The sequence below is a fragment of the Odontesthes bonariensis genome, chromosome 16, assembly GCF_027942865.1.
Source record: "Odontesthes bonariensis isolate fOdoBon6 chromosome 16, fOdoBon6.hap1, whole genome shotgun sequence".
Taxonomy (NCBI): Eukaryota; Metazoa; Chordata; class Actinopteri; order Atheriniformes; family Atherinopsidae; genus Odontesthes; species Odontesthes bonariensis.
This window is the reverse complement of record NC_134521.1, coordinates 8,113,406-8,128,335: the sequence shown is the minus strand read 5'-3', so window position 1 is coordinate 8,128,335 and position 14,930 is coordinate 8,113,406. Positions and strand designations below refer to the sequence as shown.

Genomic DNA, 14,930 nt, shown 5'->3' with positions numbered 1-14,930 from the left:
CAAAACACCAGGTCGGCAAATGGCCCACAGCATCATTTTTCCATACAGACAACATAGGGTGTGTGCGTCAACCAATGGGAGGTAAGAAGAGAGCAATGTAGTGGAAGGGAAGCATGAGGGAAGGAAAGGCTTTTATCCCTTTATCAAGGAGAAAGAGGAAATTAAGTGTTTAGTAAGAATAAGAGTTGGCACATGGTAGGGAGAGAAAGTGTCAGAGGGAGAGATTTACTTACAGCGGGTCCCTGACAGATGAAAGAGAGGATGTTTCAGTGTGCTCTCCTCCAGAGGGAGCGGTATCCGTCCACAAAACCTGACATTTCCAAAGAAAGAAAAAGAGCACCTCACGCAGAGAGTGCAGAGAGCCAGAAAGGAGCAGGGTGTGTGTGTGAGTGGAGGGGTGGGGACTGGGACCTGGCTTTAACGCCTGCATGTGTGTGCGAACAGGAGGGAAAGACAGAAGGAGAGAGGGAAAGAGATGCAGAGTTTGTACAAGCCGAATGGCTGGTGTGAAAATGGGAGGGGGCTAGATTGTCCAATAGTGTAAGAGATGAGCAAAATGAAGGGGAGATGGCAACAAAGAGACAGATTTTTTTCAATTCCTGCATTTACCCTCCTTTCCATCTCCTCTATTTTTTTTTTTTTTTTTTTTTTTGCATGTGATGTAATACCCACCCAAGGTATCAAACAGAAAGTAGGAAGTGATTCATATGAGACTAACAACCGGTGTCATAAACCAAAGATCTATTTCTCTCACATGCAGAGTGTCGGTGCAGGGGAGCTGATAGGGGGAACAAGACAGATATTTCACCAAATCCTACAGGGAACTCTAATAACTGACAACTCGAAGAGGTGACAAATGTGGAGCTCAGCTTAAAAGGGTGATGATGCAGTGATGCAGAAGAACAGAAAAGAGAGGCAGAGGATTTATGAAAGATGGTTGGGCCAAGACAAAGTGATGGAGACTGAGGTTCTTATCAGGACTATAAAGTGATTTTTTTTTGGTTTTCTCTTTGGGTTTGTGTCAAATGTTTAAAGCTATGTAGAAAATACTCTGTTGAGGAAGAAAACGGAAATATTGGAAAATAATTTTGCAGGAAAACTGAGGTAAAGAGCTTTTTACAGGATCTAAATGTATATGGACAAGTGAGACGCGATCATTGCCCTTCTTCCAGCAAGTGTGTGTGGAATGCCTTTGTGCATGCGCATGGGGGTGGGGAGCAAACCATCTTCTCATAATTTTGCTGCGGGAGCACCATGTTGCCATAGAGACTGCATCCAGTGTAGCAGAACACGCAGATGGCTTCCCCCCTCCATCTCTATCTCTCACAGAAACAGTCCATCTAGCCTCTCATTCCCAGCCTGCAATTGACAAAAGCTTGTCTTTGTGAACATGTAAAAAAAGAAAAAAAGTCATGGAAAAAGGTGTAGACAACCCTCTGACTAAGAGAGCAAATTTTTCAAAGCAAAGAAGAGGCCTTTTGTGTGGAATTACTGCAAAAAGAATATATTTATACATTCCACTTTTAGATAATGTGCTAAATGTGTCAATACAGATCCATTACATAAACACCTTTATTATAGTCACTTTTTGTACAAAACAGTCACAACAAACTGATTGCATTTACAGCCCGGAAGAGTGTACATGGTCTGCATTTGAATGCGGACTGAAATGGAGACCATGTCTTTGCTGGGGCAGAAAAAGCAATGTAAACACACGGTGTGTTAACCTTAACTCAGCCCAGGTGGATCATTTTACTGTACAAAGCAGACCTCCAGCTCTCAGACTGACCACTTTACTTCCAAACAAACATTCCATCACTTTATGTAAAAAAACTCTATAAAAAAAATAAACATGCAAAAAATGTGCTATATACTTTGGGTGAATAGTCAGCAGAAATGTGAAGGACACACGCACAACAAGAACTCATGCTTTCAGCAAGCAGTGAAAAGCTTAAATGTGTTGCTGCTTCTTAACTGTGTCAGTACTAAAATAAATAATTTAACTAATAGTTTGTGACTTTGGAGCTATTTTTCCCCAGTTTTGTTTACGTGTTTTATTACCTGTGAGAGACAGGCCTGTGAATCGTTTTAAGCTTTGGCTCCCGCAGCAGTTAAGTGTGTGTGGAGGAGACAATTAGCCTTCATTTTCCTCATTACTGAAAAATGTATTCATTTTGATTTCTAAAGTTTGTGTCTTCCCTTTGCCGTGCAAAAACAAAATCTGTCCACATTAATTTGCCTACACATCTTTTTGTTTAGTTAATGTTGCTGTGAAAAAAGCAACTTAAAGCTACCTGACAGAATCCCATTTGGCCATCTCTCTGTCAAATACTGAGGAAAAGGGAAGGAGCACCAAAACGCATCCAATTAAAATTAAAGAATTTCTTTAACATTTTTATGGACGCCATCTTTTACAGTTTCGAAACAACAACAGAGGTAACAAGGTTTTGTGTCGGGGACACAGGCGTGGTTTCTGATTCTTCAATAAGGGTCGAACAGTGCACCGCCACTCCAATCTTACGGGGGTGATTTGATTTATCTTCCAAACATCTTCCCAGCAGCTATGTTAGAAAGTTTTAGTGGTCTACCAAGCCTTAGTTGTCAAGTACATCTTGTAGCATTACAACCTGGGGAAGCTGCTTGCAAAATGTTAGTTTTGATCATCTTACAGCCCTCTTGTCCTTTGTGGGCATCAATTATCTCATTAATTTGTAGAAGTTATGTTATGGCAGCTCAAATCTCTTGCCTTACGCAAACATTGACTGCCACTAACCCTGACATTTGCCCTGCTAATCAATGTGCCCTGCTCGGCTCGAACTCCCTGGTGTTTAGGCCCATCTCATCAGTGTAGACAGAGAGCGTCATGCGTCAGTGTGAGCGGCTACAACTGGAACAGGCAGGGCCTTTACATCAGGAAAACTGAGCAGCCTCATTCTAGAGTGACTGATGACTCTCATGACTGTTTTATGTTACCGTGATGACAACATGACTCCGCACCTGAGGAATAAACTGATAGTTATGAAGGGTGCTCACTTTCTGCTTGGTGATACTTTGGACAAAGCCAAAGAACAGAATGCAAAAGGTGTGCAAAGGACACAGAGGGAACTGAACTCTATTGTGTGCTCTTACTCATCCATTTTGTAACGAACAGGTCGGGTACGAATGAAGGTTGTCAGGAAGATTCTTTCAGTGCTCCTCTTCTTTCCTAAGAGAAAACAGGTGCCATTAACAAATGTAGATACCTGCAAATTCTGATATATTTTGCAGTATTTTAGAAAACTCATCAGCTTTCGAAGGACCCACAGTTATTTAGTTAAAGGGTTCTGTGGTCTCCATAGAAAAAAAACTATATCTGAAGCTGAATATTTACCTCAGATAAATTGCACCATCTAGTGACTGACTGAAGGTAAATGTCACTCCAAACATATTTAATCAGATGAACCCATAGGAATACGTATTCAGAAAAGAATATTATACAATGTGGATCAAATTACAACTCTGCTACCTAACGTTTTCTTTTTTCTTTTAAATGTGAAAATCAAGAAATGAGCAATGTTCACAAGAAATGCGTAAAAGCGGTCAGGTAGCAGCCATGAGCAACACTGGTCTTGAGATAGAAAAAAAACAACATTGACGTGTCGTTACACAGATCATAAGCAAAGCGGTCTCAGATCGCTACTTGTTTTTGTTCGCATACATATACAGATTTCCCGGTCCACGATCGGCAAGACCTCGTGGCGCAACGGTAGCGCGTCTGACTCCAGATCAGAAGGTTGCGTGTTCAAATCACGTCGGGGTCAGTTCTTTTCTTTTACTGTTGCTCTCATGGACCAATTTACTTTGGAAAGCCTAGAGAAGCATTGAAAAAATATACAGCGAAAATGTAAATGTGGAATTGTAGACTTTCATGTGCGACCTTTTAATGTTCGAGTATTCAGATTTAAGTTTTTCTTTCAAGACACAGATATTTATTTGTAATAAATAACAATATGTTGTCCTGATAGATAAAACTTTATTTTTTCTTACTGAACAGTCTCCCTTTTCCTTGAAACTGGACAACATTTAGTGTCATTAAAAAAAATCTGAGAATAAGGAAATTAAGGAGGAGAAGATAAATAAAAAATGAACAAATAAAAAAAACACGCTTTTGTTTTTTTCTTAACTTCATTCATTTAAAAGGAATACTTAAATATTCAATAGATAAAATGTGTTTATGACATCAAAAACCTACATTTAAAAAATAAGGATGAACTAAGAGCTAAGAATGAACTTGCACCCATTAATTAAAAACAAAAATCATTGTTCTATCTATATTTTCACATCTAATAACATAACCTATCTGATATTCTATCATTTGTTTTCTGTTTTTCCTCTTTTATATTTCTTGTATAACAAACTCATTGTATAGTTTATTTTAGTTTTCATTCAAAAAGACATGGCACCGGAAAAGCCTAAGGTCTCACATTTCCCCTCAGAGGCACATTTTGTTACAGTTCTGGGAATATAACACACTGGATTATGACTGGATTCTTTATGCTTTTCCTTTCCAACCACAAATCTAATTGCAACACTTGTGAACAGCCCAATTCCCATAGCCGCCATGGTCAGTTAGGCTAAACAAGCAGCTGTCAGACACCGCAATGTTGTGCTTTACTCAAGAGCAGGGCGATTCCATTTTAGGAGTTTTTACAACAAGATAAGTAGATAGAACGATGTAACTATTTGTTATTATTTCTATTTGAGCATGAAAATGTATTTGGCAGTTATCATGCATACTTTAAATATGCTCCACTAGTAATGTACCTTTTCACTCCAGCTGCAAATCCTTGCATAAAACCATCCAGACGGATCACTTTTTCACTCGTTATTCCTCCTCAGTCCTGCTCTCCTTAGCCTCGGTTGTTCCGCATGTTCTTTTGGAGTATTTTCTTTCATCTGGCTTCCCTTCCTTTCACATGCCTCCCTCAGCCTAAATGCCCCAGTACAATACGAGTCGCAAGTCTCCCTCCCTCTCTCACTATGTCGACATTTCTCCCACCCCACCTCCTCTCTTCTCTCAATTCATGCCCGATTCTCATCTTTCACGGGGGACACACTAAACCACTGAAAGCACAGACAGTTCTTTAGCACAGCCTCAGAAAGAGTGAAACTTGGCTGAGACAGAAAGTCACCTCCAGTCCTAAAGAGGTGACTCGCATGAGATGGTCCTCCGCTGCACTCATTTGTCTATCACAATGGCGTAATTGTACTCTGGAGGTCTCATTTTACATCAAACAGGTCAGTTGCTGCTGACGTATTGCTTTTGCTTCTGTTAACTCTCCTCGACAACAAGGCCATGCTTTGAGATTTTGACCGTTTCATTCCACGAAGAACCGCTCACATGCTTAGAGCTAAAATAACAAACACTGCCTGCATCTTTCCAGAAAAACAAAAACAAAAACAAAAAAACAACCCTCTTTTCGTTCCATTCATTTCACCCCACTAATTTGAAATGCTTAGCAACTGCAAACGTCCCCACTGAGGACTTGCCGGTGGGAGGGATGAATCTGGGAGAACAGTCAGAAAGGGGCCTGCATTAATCCATTTGTTCAAGAGAGCATTATTACACCACAAGAGTTCAAATGAAATGGCTGTAAACAAACCGTGTCGTCCAAGTAACACAGCTGAATGTCTCTTTGTTCTTGTTTTTCCAAAATGTCAGCTTTGGAGAGAGTTCACCACCAGCAATATGTTCTTGTCCTCCGAAAGGATAACGGCATCAGCTACACCTTTCAAATCTAAATGGATATACCCGAGGTTTGAAAACGCTTGCTTTCGCATTTTAAAGCTGTCCTACATGTATGTGTTAAAAGCTTAAAAAAAAAAAAAAAAACCCACCCCCGTGCTACTTGTACAACTGTTTACCTATACCGTCAAGGAGCAGAAATTATAGATGAGGTGAAAGGCAAGTAGTGGAATCCGAGTATGCGTAACTAAGGAGACATTAGCTCCTGTCGGACTCCCACGGGTTTCGTGGACAAGATGGGATTGGATTTCGACCCGAAAAGCAGCAATTAACACACACAGTCAGTATAAAAATATATATTTTAAAAAAAAGTAGAATATCACTATTTATTGTGTACAAAAAAAACCAAACAAAGACAAATGTTGAGATTTTTGGATGTGGTTTTGGCCTCCAAAAATCAAAACCCCTTCAAAGTTCAAAGCAAGTCCACAATTGCCTTGTTTCCACTGAAGGGCAAAAACATGACAGTAAAAAAGACAAACGGTTACAAAACGGACAAAAACGACAAAAAAAGGGGGAGAAAAACACCAAATAATGCTTAAGCTCCGGTTCTAGATATACATTTTAAATCAAGTATTAGATCCTTTGAAGTTCTGTTCCTCCATATCACCAGGCTTACTCCTGCCTCCGATGCGTCTGAAGAAGGAAATAAATCCGGACGCGCTCACTTGCCCCTCCATACGACTCCCTGCTTTACTGCCGGTTAAATCTTCTCTCGCATTTGGTGTCGTTGAGCCAGAGGAGTAAGATCTTTGAGAAATGCTCCTCTGGAACAAGTCTCCCAATCGGAACCTGGTAGCAGGGGATCGTGTGGTTTCATCCATGGAGGCAGACCTGAAAAGTGGACCCTGTGACAGAACTTTCAGGCGGAGGCACTCGGGAAGAGATGCAGAGCCCCCAGAGGGAGATGTTGGACTGTCCCGACTGCAGCCGTTGGGTCGGGAGCTGCCATCGTCACCAGCCCAGACTCCATCAATAAGGTCGTTTCTACTCGATTCTGATGAAATTCTGTGCTGGCGGGGTGGTCTGTTTCGCAGGGGGTTGTTTCTTCGGGAACAAGAGACAGGGCTCAGAATAGTCCACGGTGAACCCACGTCCCCATTGTTGGCAAAGAAAAAGTCTCTGGTTCTGGGCCGCGGTGTACTTGGGGTTGCTAGTTTCTCCGTGTCATCATTATGGCCGCCTTTGCCCTTTTGGTAGTCGAGCACCTTCCGAGTTACCTCGCGCATCTTCTCCGCTTCTTTGTTTTCCAGGTTTGCCCTTTGCTCCTCCTCGTTCCGCAATTTGGGCTGTTTTTTCTCCGGGCTCTCGTTACTGGTACGACACGGTGTCACGGCTTTTTCTGCGGTCTGAGAAGTGCGTCCAGGGAGCGACGGCTCGACCGGAGGCAGCGTGTTCTTCCTGCATCTGACTACGCCGCCCGGGACTGAAGACAGAAGGTTGTGCAGCGCCGACTCCAAGAACGAGGAGTCATCATTAGGCTGAGATCCTGCGCAGGAGACTGTGGAGTGGCGCTTGGATGGTATACGCATGCTCTCCTTCCGCTTGTGTCTCTGTTCTGCTGCCTCTCGCTCTCGGTTCTCCTGCAGTCACAGAAAGAGAGGACGAATTTAGGAAAGTTACAACACTGCCGGACAAAGACTGAGCGGTCTCTCCTTACCTGTACAGCTGTGTCAAACCTCTTGCAAAATGAGTGAAAGATGGAGAAGCACTCCTCCAGTTTGAAGGTCGCTGGGTCTTCACAGAAGTATTCGGCGACCGCGCAGCTCACGGCATTTAGCTCCTGCAGAGACGTCTCCATGTCGACAAGCTTGGCTTCGGCCCTCTAAAGCAGTAAAATGGAAAAGGAAGTGAAGAAGGGGGAGTTCTAACTGCAAATAGCAAACGGCCGTTCAGTTAGTGCTTTTGAAAATGTACGGACTGATGAGATGAAAATAGTTACCATAAGAAACGTCTCCATTTGTTCAGGCTGTTTGCTGCTGAATGATTTCACTTCTTTAATCTTTTCGACAGCCCCCTTAAAGTCTGCGATTACCTCGTCTTTACAAACTCTGTGGCGACATTTGGACGCGATATTAAGAAGGTTTTTACAAATTTAAGCAGACTCGGTGTTAGTCTTAAAGCAATACTATGTAACATTTCTACCTTAAAATAACAGCTTGAAAAAAATTGAGCGGCTAGAATGAGTTTTAATATTACGATTGGCCTGTCTCCTATGCCCTTCGGGGGTCTGAGTTGGAAAAACTGCGCTATGTAACTTTGCTGGACCGGCCCGGGAGCTGAGCGGAAGTACTTCGACTTGCTTTCTGGCACACCTACCGCAAAAACAAATAGACCCCTCTCACGCTCCCAGGTATAAGGCTAAGCTAGCGCAACATTGTCAGTACGATCATCATGGCAGAGGCACCGAAGAAACAGAAGAAGACGTTGACTGATGAAGCAAGGAAGAGAAAGAGAGAGGCCGACAAAGCAAGAGACCGGACTAGAGTTGCCTGTAGGGGGAGCTCCATAATGGGCTTTTTGAGAAGTTACATAGTATTGCTTTAAATAAACATGACAACATTTGAAGTTAGCATGTTCAAACGATAGCCACCTTGATGCCCTTCCAACGTGATCCAGCTGGCTGTGAAAGCTCAGCAACTCGGCATCGATGTCCTCCGATTGCTGAGGGTGGAAGAAGGAGGGTGAGTAATAAATATGGAGCTGGAGAATAAGTTAGTTACACAACTGAGACTGATGATTCCCAGTCACCCACATGGTTTCAGCCAAATTTGATTAAGACAACTGGACTGACTACTGGGGGGGTTTTGGATGAGGGTTAAAGTCCAGATAACTCGACTAAAATGACTTTTTTGGTGACATGACACGACGGCAGAGCTTCTTGAGCTTTCAAAAAACCTTTTTCTTGAGGGTGAATCTGTTTATCTTTGGACTCCTCCTCACCTTGGCAACGTAGTGCATGAGGTTCATGCCCGGCTTGTTTGCCTTGGTGTCTGCCAGCTTGAGCAGGGAAGTCATCCTAAAGCCAATGGCATTGGCACTGTGTCCACCCTGAGGAATAAATCATTGAAATGGTTCATTCATCTGTTGACAAAAGGCAGAATAGAAAGCACAAAGAGATAGACGAGATCAGATAATACATTAGAGGAGGCAATGAAGACGTTATTTTGAGAGAAAAATACCAACAGCGTTCATGTAATTCCCGGCTTTTAATACCAGCCGAATGACCGAGTGGAGGTCATCACAGTCCAATAGCTCTGAGGTCGGAGAAGAAGGAAATAAGGAGACAGAAGACCTTAATGTTAACAGGAGATGATTAACGGGGGATGTAAAACTGATTAACAGTGGGGTGGTTATCAGCTGGATGGATGCGAGTGAAATGTTACCATTTGCTGCTTTGGTCAGGACAGTAATGGAGTTCTTCACTTCCTCCATGAGAGGAAAAAATTCCTCTCTCAGCACCATTGTTTTCAGATGTTCCTCGTAGCTAAAAATAGACACCAACACACATCCAGTGGAATATTCCAAGAATAGCAGCTCTTTTTGCAAGTTGTTTTTCTTTCTTTTTTAAAATCATTACATAATCATAAGCCAGACAACCTGAGAATGTAAAAACGAACATGCAATCGAATCCAAGTTTGAAAGCAGCGCTCTCACCTTGGAAGTTTAACGAGTTGCACCATGAACTGGTCGGCCTCGGGTAACGCAGCGACTTTCCCACTGAAGGACAATAGCCGCTTCACCTAAATATGGACACAAGCGTGACTCGACGGTGATTAGGTTGCTGTCATCATGCACATAGAACAAGAGTGCACTGGAGAAAATTAAATACTAGTGAATCACTATGAAATACTACAAATTGGCTTGAATTGGACTATATTATTGAAGTGCCTTGAGATGAAATTTGTTGTAATTTGGTGCTATATAAATAAAACCGAATTTAATTGAATGGTGTGCTGAAGCATTAGGGAGCCATGACGAGCTTGATGTAGGCAGTGGCTTATTTGAATGGAACTGCTGAGAAACAAATCGGAAAAATGTTGGATTTCTGGGCCACTTTATTGCTGCTATGATTGTTGCTGCTTTTCTATAGGACTCTCCACTCCAGTGCAATCAATTCCAATATATTTAGTAGTAAGACTTCTTGAAAAAGCACATTGCTGTTGCTTTACACCCTCTTGTTTACAGTATTCGTTTGCCCTCAGTCTCATCTTTTCTTGCTGCATCAATAACAGTTTTTGACTCATTTCTCACTGCTAGACAAAAAGTGTCACACTCAATATGTGCGAGTTGTCAGCCCTGTCCGCTGCCAGTATTTAGGTAAAGAAAAGCTGAGAATAATGTGAGCTTGTTGAGTAAGAGAGCTGCACAGGGCCTAGGGGTTGAGTTATGAAAGCAACCGCAACTGTAACTGTAACATTTAAGGGGCTAATAAAAGAGATAAGAGTTATCTTCTGAATGTTTTACAACTGTTACATCATAAAGAACACATAAACTTCTGCAAAACTCTGCCTCCCGGTCAGAATTTGTATGAAAAAATTGAGTCTCAAATTCAGAAGCCCAGACATCCACAAAAGCAGTCCCTAAGATAGAAAGGTGGAAATGCTCTGTAGCCGTTTAGTCTGGGCTCATCTTCCTGTTCAGCTTCTGGGAGAGGTTACGTAAAACTGTTTTGAAAGAGCAGAGGCCAATATGATAAGTGGTGTAACTTTATCTGCAAGTAAAGGGCAGCGGTGCTTTGCTCGGGCAAAACTACAACATCCAAATGTAATTCAGGGGGATACCTGTTTTTTTTGGCAACTACCATTACAATCGGGCTAATTCTAAGCATAAAAGAGCAAAGTTAAAAGCAAGAGAAGAGAAGAATGGAGCTGCAGTTACCTCACTCTCCTCTGGCAGCAGTTTACAAAGCTCTTTTAGTTTGCCTGTTCCAAATCTGAGCCAGTTGCCTTGACGAATGTCCTCTACTATTTCTTTCACAGGCCTGCAGAGGGAGACAAAAGGCTGAAGTGATAAAAAAAAAAAAAAAAAAAAAGAATGTGGTGCACCGAGTCCTATCAGTATCAGCAGGACTTATCGAACAATATGTCTTGTTAAGTGGACAACGGGATGATTTGGGGAGATACTTGCATTAAATTGCTGGTTGGAATCCAGCCTTACAGTGCAACTATGACAACAGAGGCATGGCAATGGAGCCCCAAAGACAAATGTGGACCGAGAAATGATTCTGTTTCAATATGCTTTGTTTCAACACTGTATTATGGAGAGGGTGGGCAGTGCAGTTCTTCCATGACCTTGAGATCTAATTCAAAGATGCCTTTGCCCTTTTAGTAGGTGGGAAAGTAAAGAACTGCTAGGATATTTGGTCAACAAGTCAAAGACTTAACACACTCTCGCAAGGCACAGAAGGTTTGTGGTTCAGAAGGTCCTTTGTTCCCACAGCCATAAGGCTTTTTAACACCGACTGCTGAGTTCTTCTCAATATTGATTGATTGATTTTTTTTTTTTTTATTTAGTCATTTATTATTATTATTATTAGTTAGTAGTAGTATTTTTTTTTACTAGAATTGGTATTATCATTGTTGTTGTTAATACAATCATTGTAAATATTTAAAAAAAATGTTGAGCTACTTGACTAATTTGAATTTCCCCCATTGGGGGATGAATAAAGTATTTTTCTATTCTATTCTATTCTATAACACGATGCAATGAAACAGCATTATGAAGGTGCCACCACAGCTGAGGTATTTGACTGAGATATCAACGCAGACACCATTGCTTTACGTAAATGTTAAGAGGCAATGAGACTGCGTTTGGTATTCAAATGGGGAGTTGAGTGAACACCAGACTGAACATGATAGCATAATGATAAGATGCAGACACTGAAACTGGCTTCGATTCTCAAGAGGGAAATTTTACTTGCAAAAATGGCTACTAAACTTGGATCTGTGCACAGTGCTTACACTGCAAGACTTCTGAGAACCAAATAATATGTGAATTATTCTTGCAAGAATCCAGGCTTTGTCCAAATGGTCCAGGGTTCCATACTAGCAGCTATAGGCCGCTTTTAGGAATAATGACAGTTAACTATGGCATGGAGGCGGTTAGGATGAATCGTATTTTATTTCTGAAATCTGTGCAAATTTCTTCTAAATGTCCTCAAAAGCAACATCTATACATTTGATTTCATATTTCTAAGTTAATTTCATCATTGTTTTTATCTACAAATGAGCCATCACTTTCTTTTAAAAGTGTTTTTAAACACTTCATTCTGAACAGCAAAACACAGCAAAGAGTCTGTTTCAATATGACCCCGTGGATCACTGAGATACAAAAAACAATTACGACGAAGGTGAAGTGTCACCAAAGAGCATTTTTCTGTCAGTTAATGAAACTGCGGGTGCGGAACAAAGCCCCCGAACTGAACTATGCGCCACGTGCAATTCAAATGAGCGGAAATTAAAATGTAAGCATAAATGCGTTTCTGTCTTAACGCATACACACACTGCTCTTCAATGTTTCTAAACGCATTGCCATGTATTTGCATGTGTTCAACTCAGATTAAAAGCCTCCTGGTCGGGTAATGATTAGCAAAGTAGAAGTGCATCCAGCTCTGGCCACTGCACCAAGAGCTCATTTAGTTCTTTTGTTGCATCGTTCCAATCATATTTATCCACGCCACTTTCACTACTTTAGATATATCATTACCTTTTGAAATGTCTCAGGAAGATCCCAATATTCATGCTCCTCTTGGAGTCCAGAATTGTGAGCTAAAGACAAAAGGACAGGGATAAATAATTCAACAAGGTTTCATATCTTTATATTCATATTCAGATGAGGAACCTGAAGCACAAACAAGATCATCTCTGCAGTTCCTCTTTGATAATAGATTTAGAGTGGAACATTTTAAAAAATAAGTTCCTATCTGTGTGTTCATTACTTCCCTTGCCTGCGCACTCGACACGTTAAATCATACCCATTGCCGGAAAAGCTTTTCAGAGGCCCAAAAATGTTTCTTACCCGAGGCTGCTGTGTAAAGAGGTCCATGCCATCGAACTTCCTCAGACTCGAGGCCCTTGAACTGCGCAGTGACGCCCGTTTATCAACATGACTGAATAACTCCTCCATGCTCCCTATATCCAGCACCAGATCCCTCTGAGGCCGTTTGGAAGTCCACACATTCAGCTTGCCAACCACATTATGACTTGGAAGGGTGTCCCAGTTCAGCTTCTTCATGGAACGTCTCTGGACATCACGAGAGCCAAAAGAGGGGGGAGGAGGGGGAGGAGGAGGAGGAGGGGGAGGAGGAGGAGGTGGAGGTGGAGGTGGTGGAGGTGCAGCTTTAACATGCATGGCAGGAGCCAAAGAAGATGCTTGGATATCTGAATCTTCCTTTGCATCCAGTGGCAAAGGAAGAGAGGTCTCGAGGTCTTGAGGTGAACACTTGGGTGGAGAAGCCGATTTTAAAATCAGCATTCCCTCCATCTGTATCTCTTGGAGCCACTGTTCTCTGCCGCTGATCACTCAGATCTAAGAAGACATGAAAATATGCAGTAAATCCACCAAAAATAAATGCTGTAGATCACACAGAAAAGGGCAAATAGCTTAATACCATAGGACTTGAAACTAGGTATGCAAGGGGAAAAAAAATAGGCTATGTTTTGTGTTAAAATCGGGGACACTTTCTTTTGAAAGTAATGTTTTGCCTCTTGCTAAGAAGAGCATGTAAGAGAAATAAAATGAGTCAATTTCTAAATATCATCGTCACACATAGCGAGCTAAAATATTTCTGCTAGTGCTGTGTTGTTTTCATTAAATCACCCGTTTAATTTCAATACTTTTTGAGTGGCCTATGACATTCCATACAATCAACAATACTGCCATTTGCTAACATATTTCTGTTCTTTAGACTTCGCCGTCATTGCTTTACCTCTTACTTGTTTTCCTTTAGCTAAATAACAACATAACCTCTGCATATCACATTAAGAACGGTAAGAAATGCCAATAATGAACGCTTCCTGCTGCATGAAAAAAAGGTGAATCGCTTCAGGTGTCTTATAAGACAAAAGTGGTGTGTCAAACAAAAATGACCTGCACGATGCAAGTCAATGGAATTAAACTTTATCTTCACATTTGTCGTATCGTTTGCTGCCTTTACCTAAAAGCCTCTACAGTAGGTAGATGTAGTTGTTCTGAACCGCAGCCAGAATATCAGCTCACATAGTTTTCGACTCGACAGAAATTTGTTGTCTTTACTTTAAAGGACTGAACATCCCAAACGAATGTTCCACAAATCAGCCCGCGTGCACAATGAAACATTTTAACACTGTTAAAAAAAAGACAATTAATTTCACTTACTGTGCTCTTTTTAAAAAACAAAACAAAAAAAACCCCAACTTAGCTTACTGTCATACGAGTCCGCTCTCTGATGTGGCGTCGCGCTCGTGCAGGCTATCATAGTCACTCTGTCTCACAGAGGGACAGTACACGCGACAGGTGTAGGAGGCGCCTCCACCAATCAAATTCAAGCCAGTTTCCAGGTAGGGTAACGCCCTTTAGAGGAGAGGTGAGTAAGGAGACATCAGTCTTAGAGAATGAGTGACTTATCTGTTTTTAATCCTCCTTGCAGTTATCAAACTGTGGATTTTATTGACATTAAATACATTGAATTATGGCTGACTAAAATGACGTCTCAGACACCTGGGTTTGATTGATCTAACCTAGTTAAGTTTTCATTTGCTCCAAACCAGATGGTTGCTGGCAGGGGCGATTTTAGGATCTGGTCTTTAGGGGGGCCCAGCCCCCAGTGCTCACAGAGGCACATTATTTCTCACTAATTGAGGCGAACTAGTACATTTATAAATTTTGGAGCCGTATTAGTTTTGCTTTGAGTAGTGTTTTCCCCTACAACATTCAATTTTGACCTCTTCATTTCAAAAGACTGTGGCTTGACAGGGATAACGGAGAGCCTGGGACAAATATTGAAGATAACTCAACATTTATTTTGGGAGTAAAGAGTTAAAAACAAATGCTAGAAAATAAATAAAATCGTCACTAAAATAATGCATCCTTGAGCAAAAAAAAATGTGTTTTTGCATAATATAATATTTTAAAAATGTGCTGAGCCAGGGGGTGCCAAGCTATC

General features: G+C 41.5%; 2 protein-coding genes and 1 non-coding gene across 5 annotated transcripts in view; 1 reads left to right on the top strand and 2 right to left on the bottom strand.

Annotated features, from left to right (window-relative positions):
- trim3b (tripartite motif containing 3b) overlaps positions 1-5,034 on the bottom strand; it is a 35,594-nt gene extending 30,560 nt beyond the window's left edge. The window contains exons 1-2 of one of the 2 annotated variants that reach the window (XM_075487633.1): positions 4,804-5,034; positions 3,130-3,205 (exon numbers count right to left, since the gene is read on the bottom strand). The gene's annotated coding sequence lies outside the window, so the exon portion shown is untranslated. Of the gene's footprint in view, positions 1-233; positions 553-3,129; positions 3,206-4,803 lie in introns of those variants that run through there. The other variant, XM_075487634.1, reaches the window with a different exon arrangement.
- On the top strand, positions 3,729-3,800 carry trnaw-cca (transfer RNA tryptophan (anticodon CCA)). Its single transcript has one exon. It is a non-coding gene; the product is annotated as a tRNA-Trp (tRNA).
- Positions 5,035-6,095: 1,061 nt separating the features above from the next.
- Positions 6,096-13,268, bottom strand: fhdc3 (FH2 domain containing 3). 2 transcript variants are annotated; one of them, XM_075487135.1, is made up of 11 exons: positions 12,806-13,268; positions 12,494-12,555; positions 10,667-10,769; positions 9,443-9,528; positions 9,172-9,272; positions 8,972-9,042; positions 8,729-8,836; positions 8,379-8,449; positions 7,728-7,836; positions 7,446-7,610; positions 6,096-7,368 (listed from the first exon to the last, which is right to left on the bottom strand). In XM_075487135.1, exons 1-11 carry the CDS (start codon positions 13,259-13,261, stop codon positions 6,355-6,357), a joined length of 2,346 nt encoding a protein of 781 aa, XP_075343250.1. In that variant the 5' UTR covers positions 13,262-13,268; the 3' UTR covers positions 6,096-6,354. The 2 variants fall into 2 exon arrangements, with proteins under 2 accessions (XP_075343250.1, XP_075343249.1); XM_075487134.1 differs by having other exon boundaries at positions 8,972-9,272.
- Between the last annotated feature and the right edge of the window lie 1,662 nt (positions 13,269-14,930).

Bases quoted from the DNA above. Each gene is read 5' to 3' on its own strand.
- fhdc3 (XM_075487134.1), bottom strand. From the start codon at position 13,261: ATGCTGATTTTAAAATCGGCTTCTCCACCCAAGTGTTCACCTCAAGAC. The intron at 10,770-12,493 runs GTAATGATATAT...CTCCCTCTGCAG, and splicing joins TTCCTGAGACATTTCAAAAG to GCCTGTGAAAGAAATAGTAG. The intron at 8,837-8,971 runs GTTGGTATTTTT...TTTATTCCTCAG, and splicing joins CCGGGAATTACATGAACGCT to GGTGGACACAGTGCCAATGC.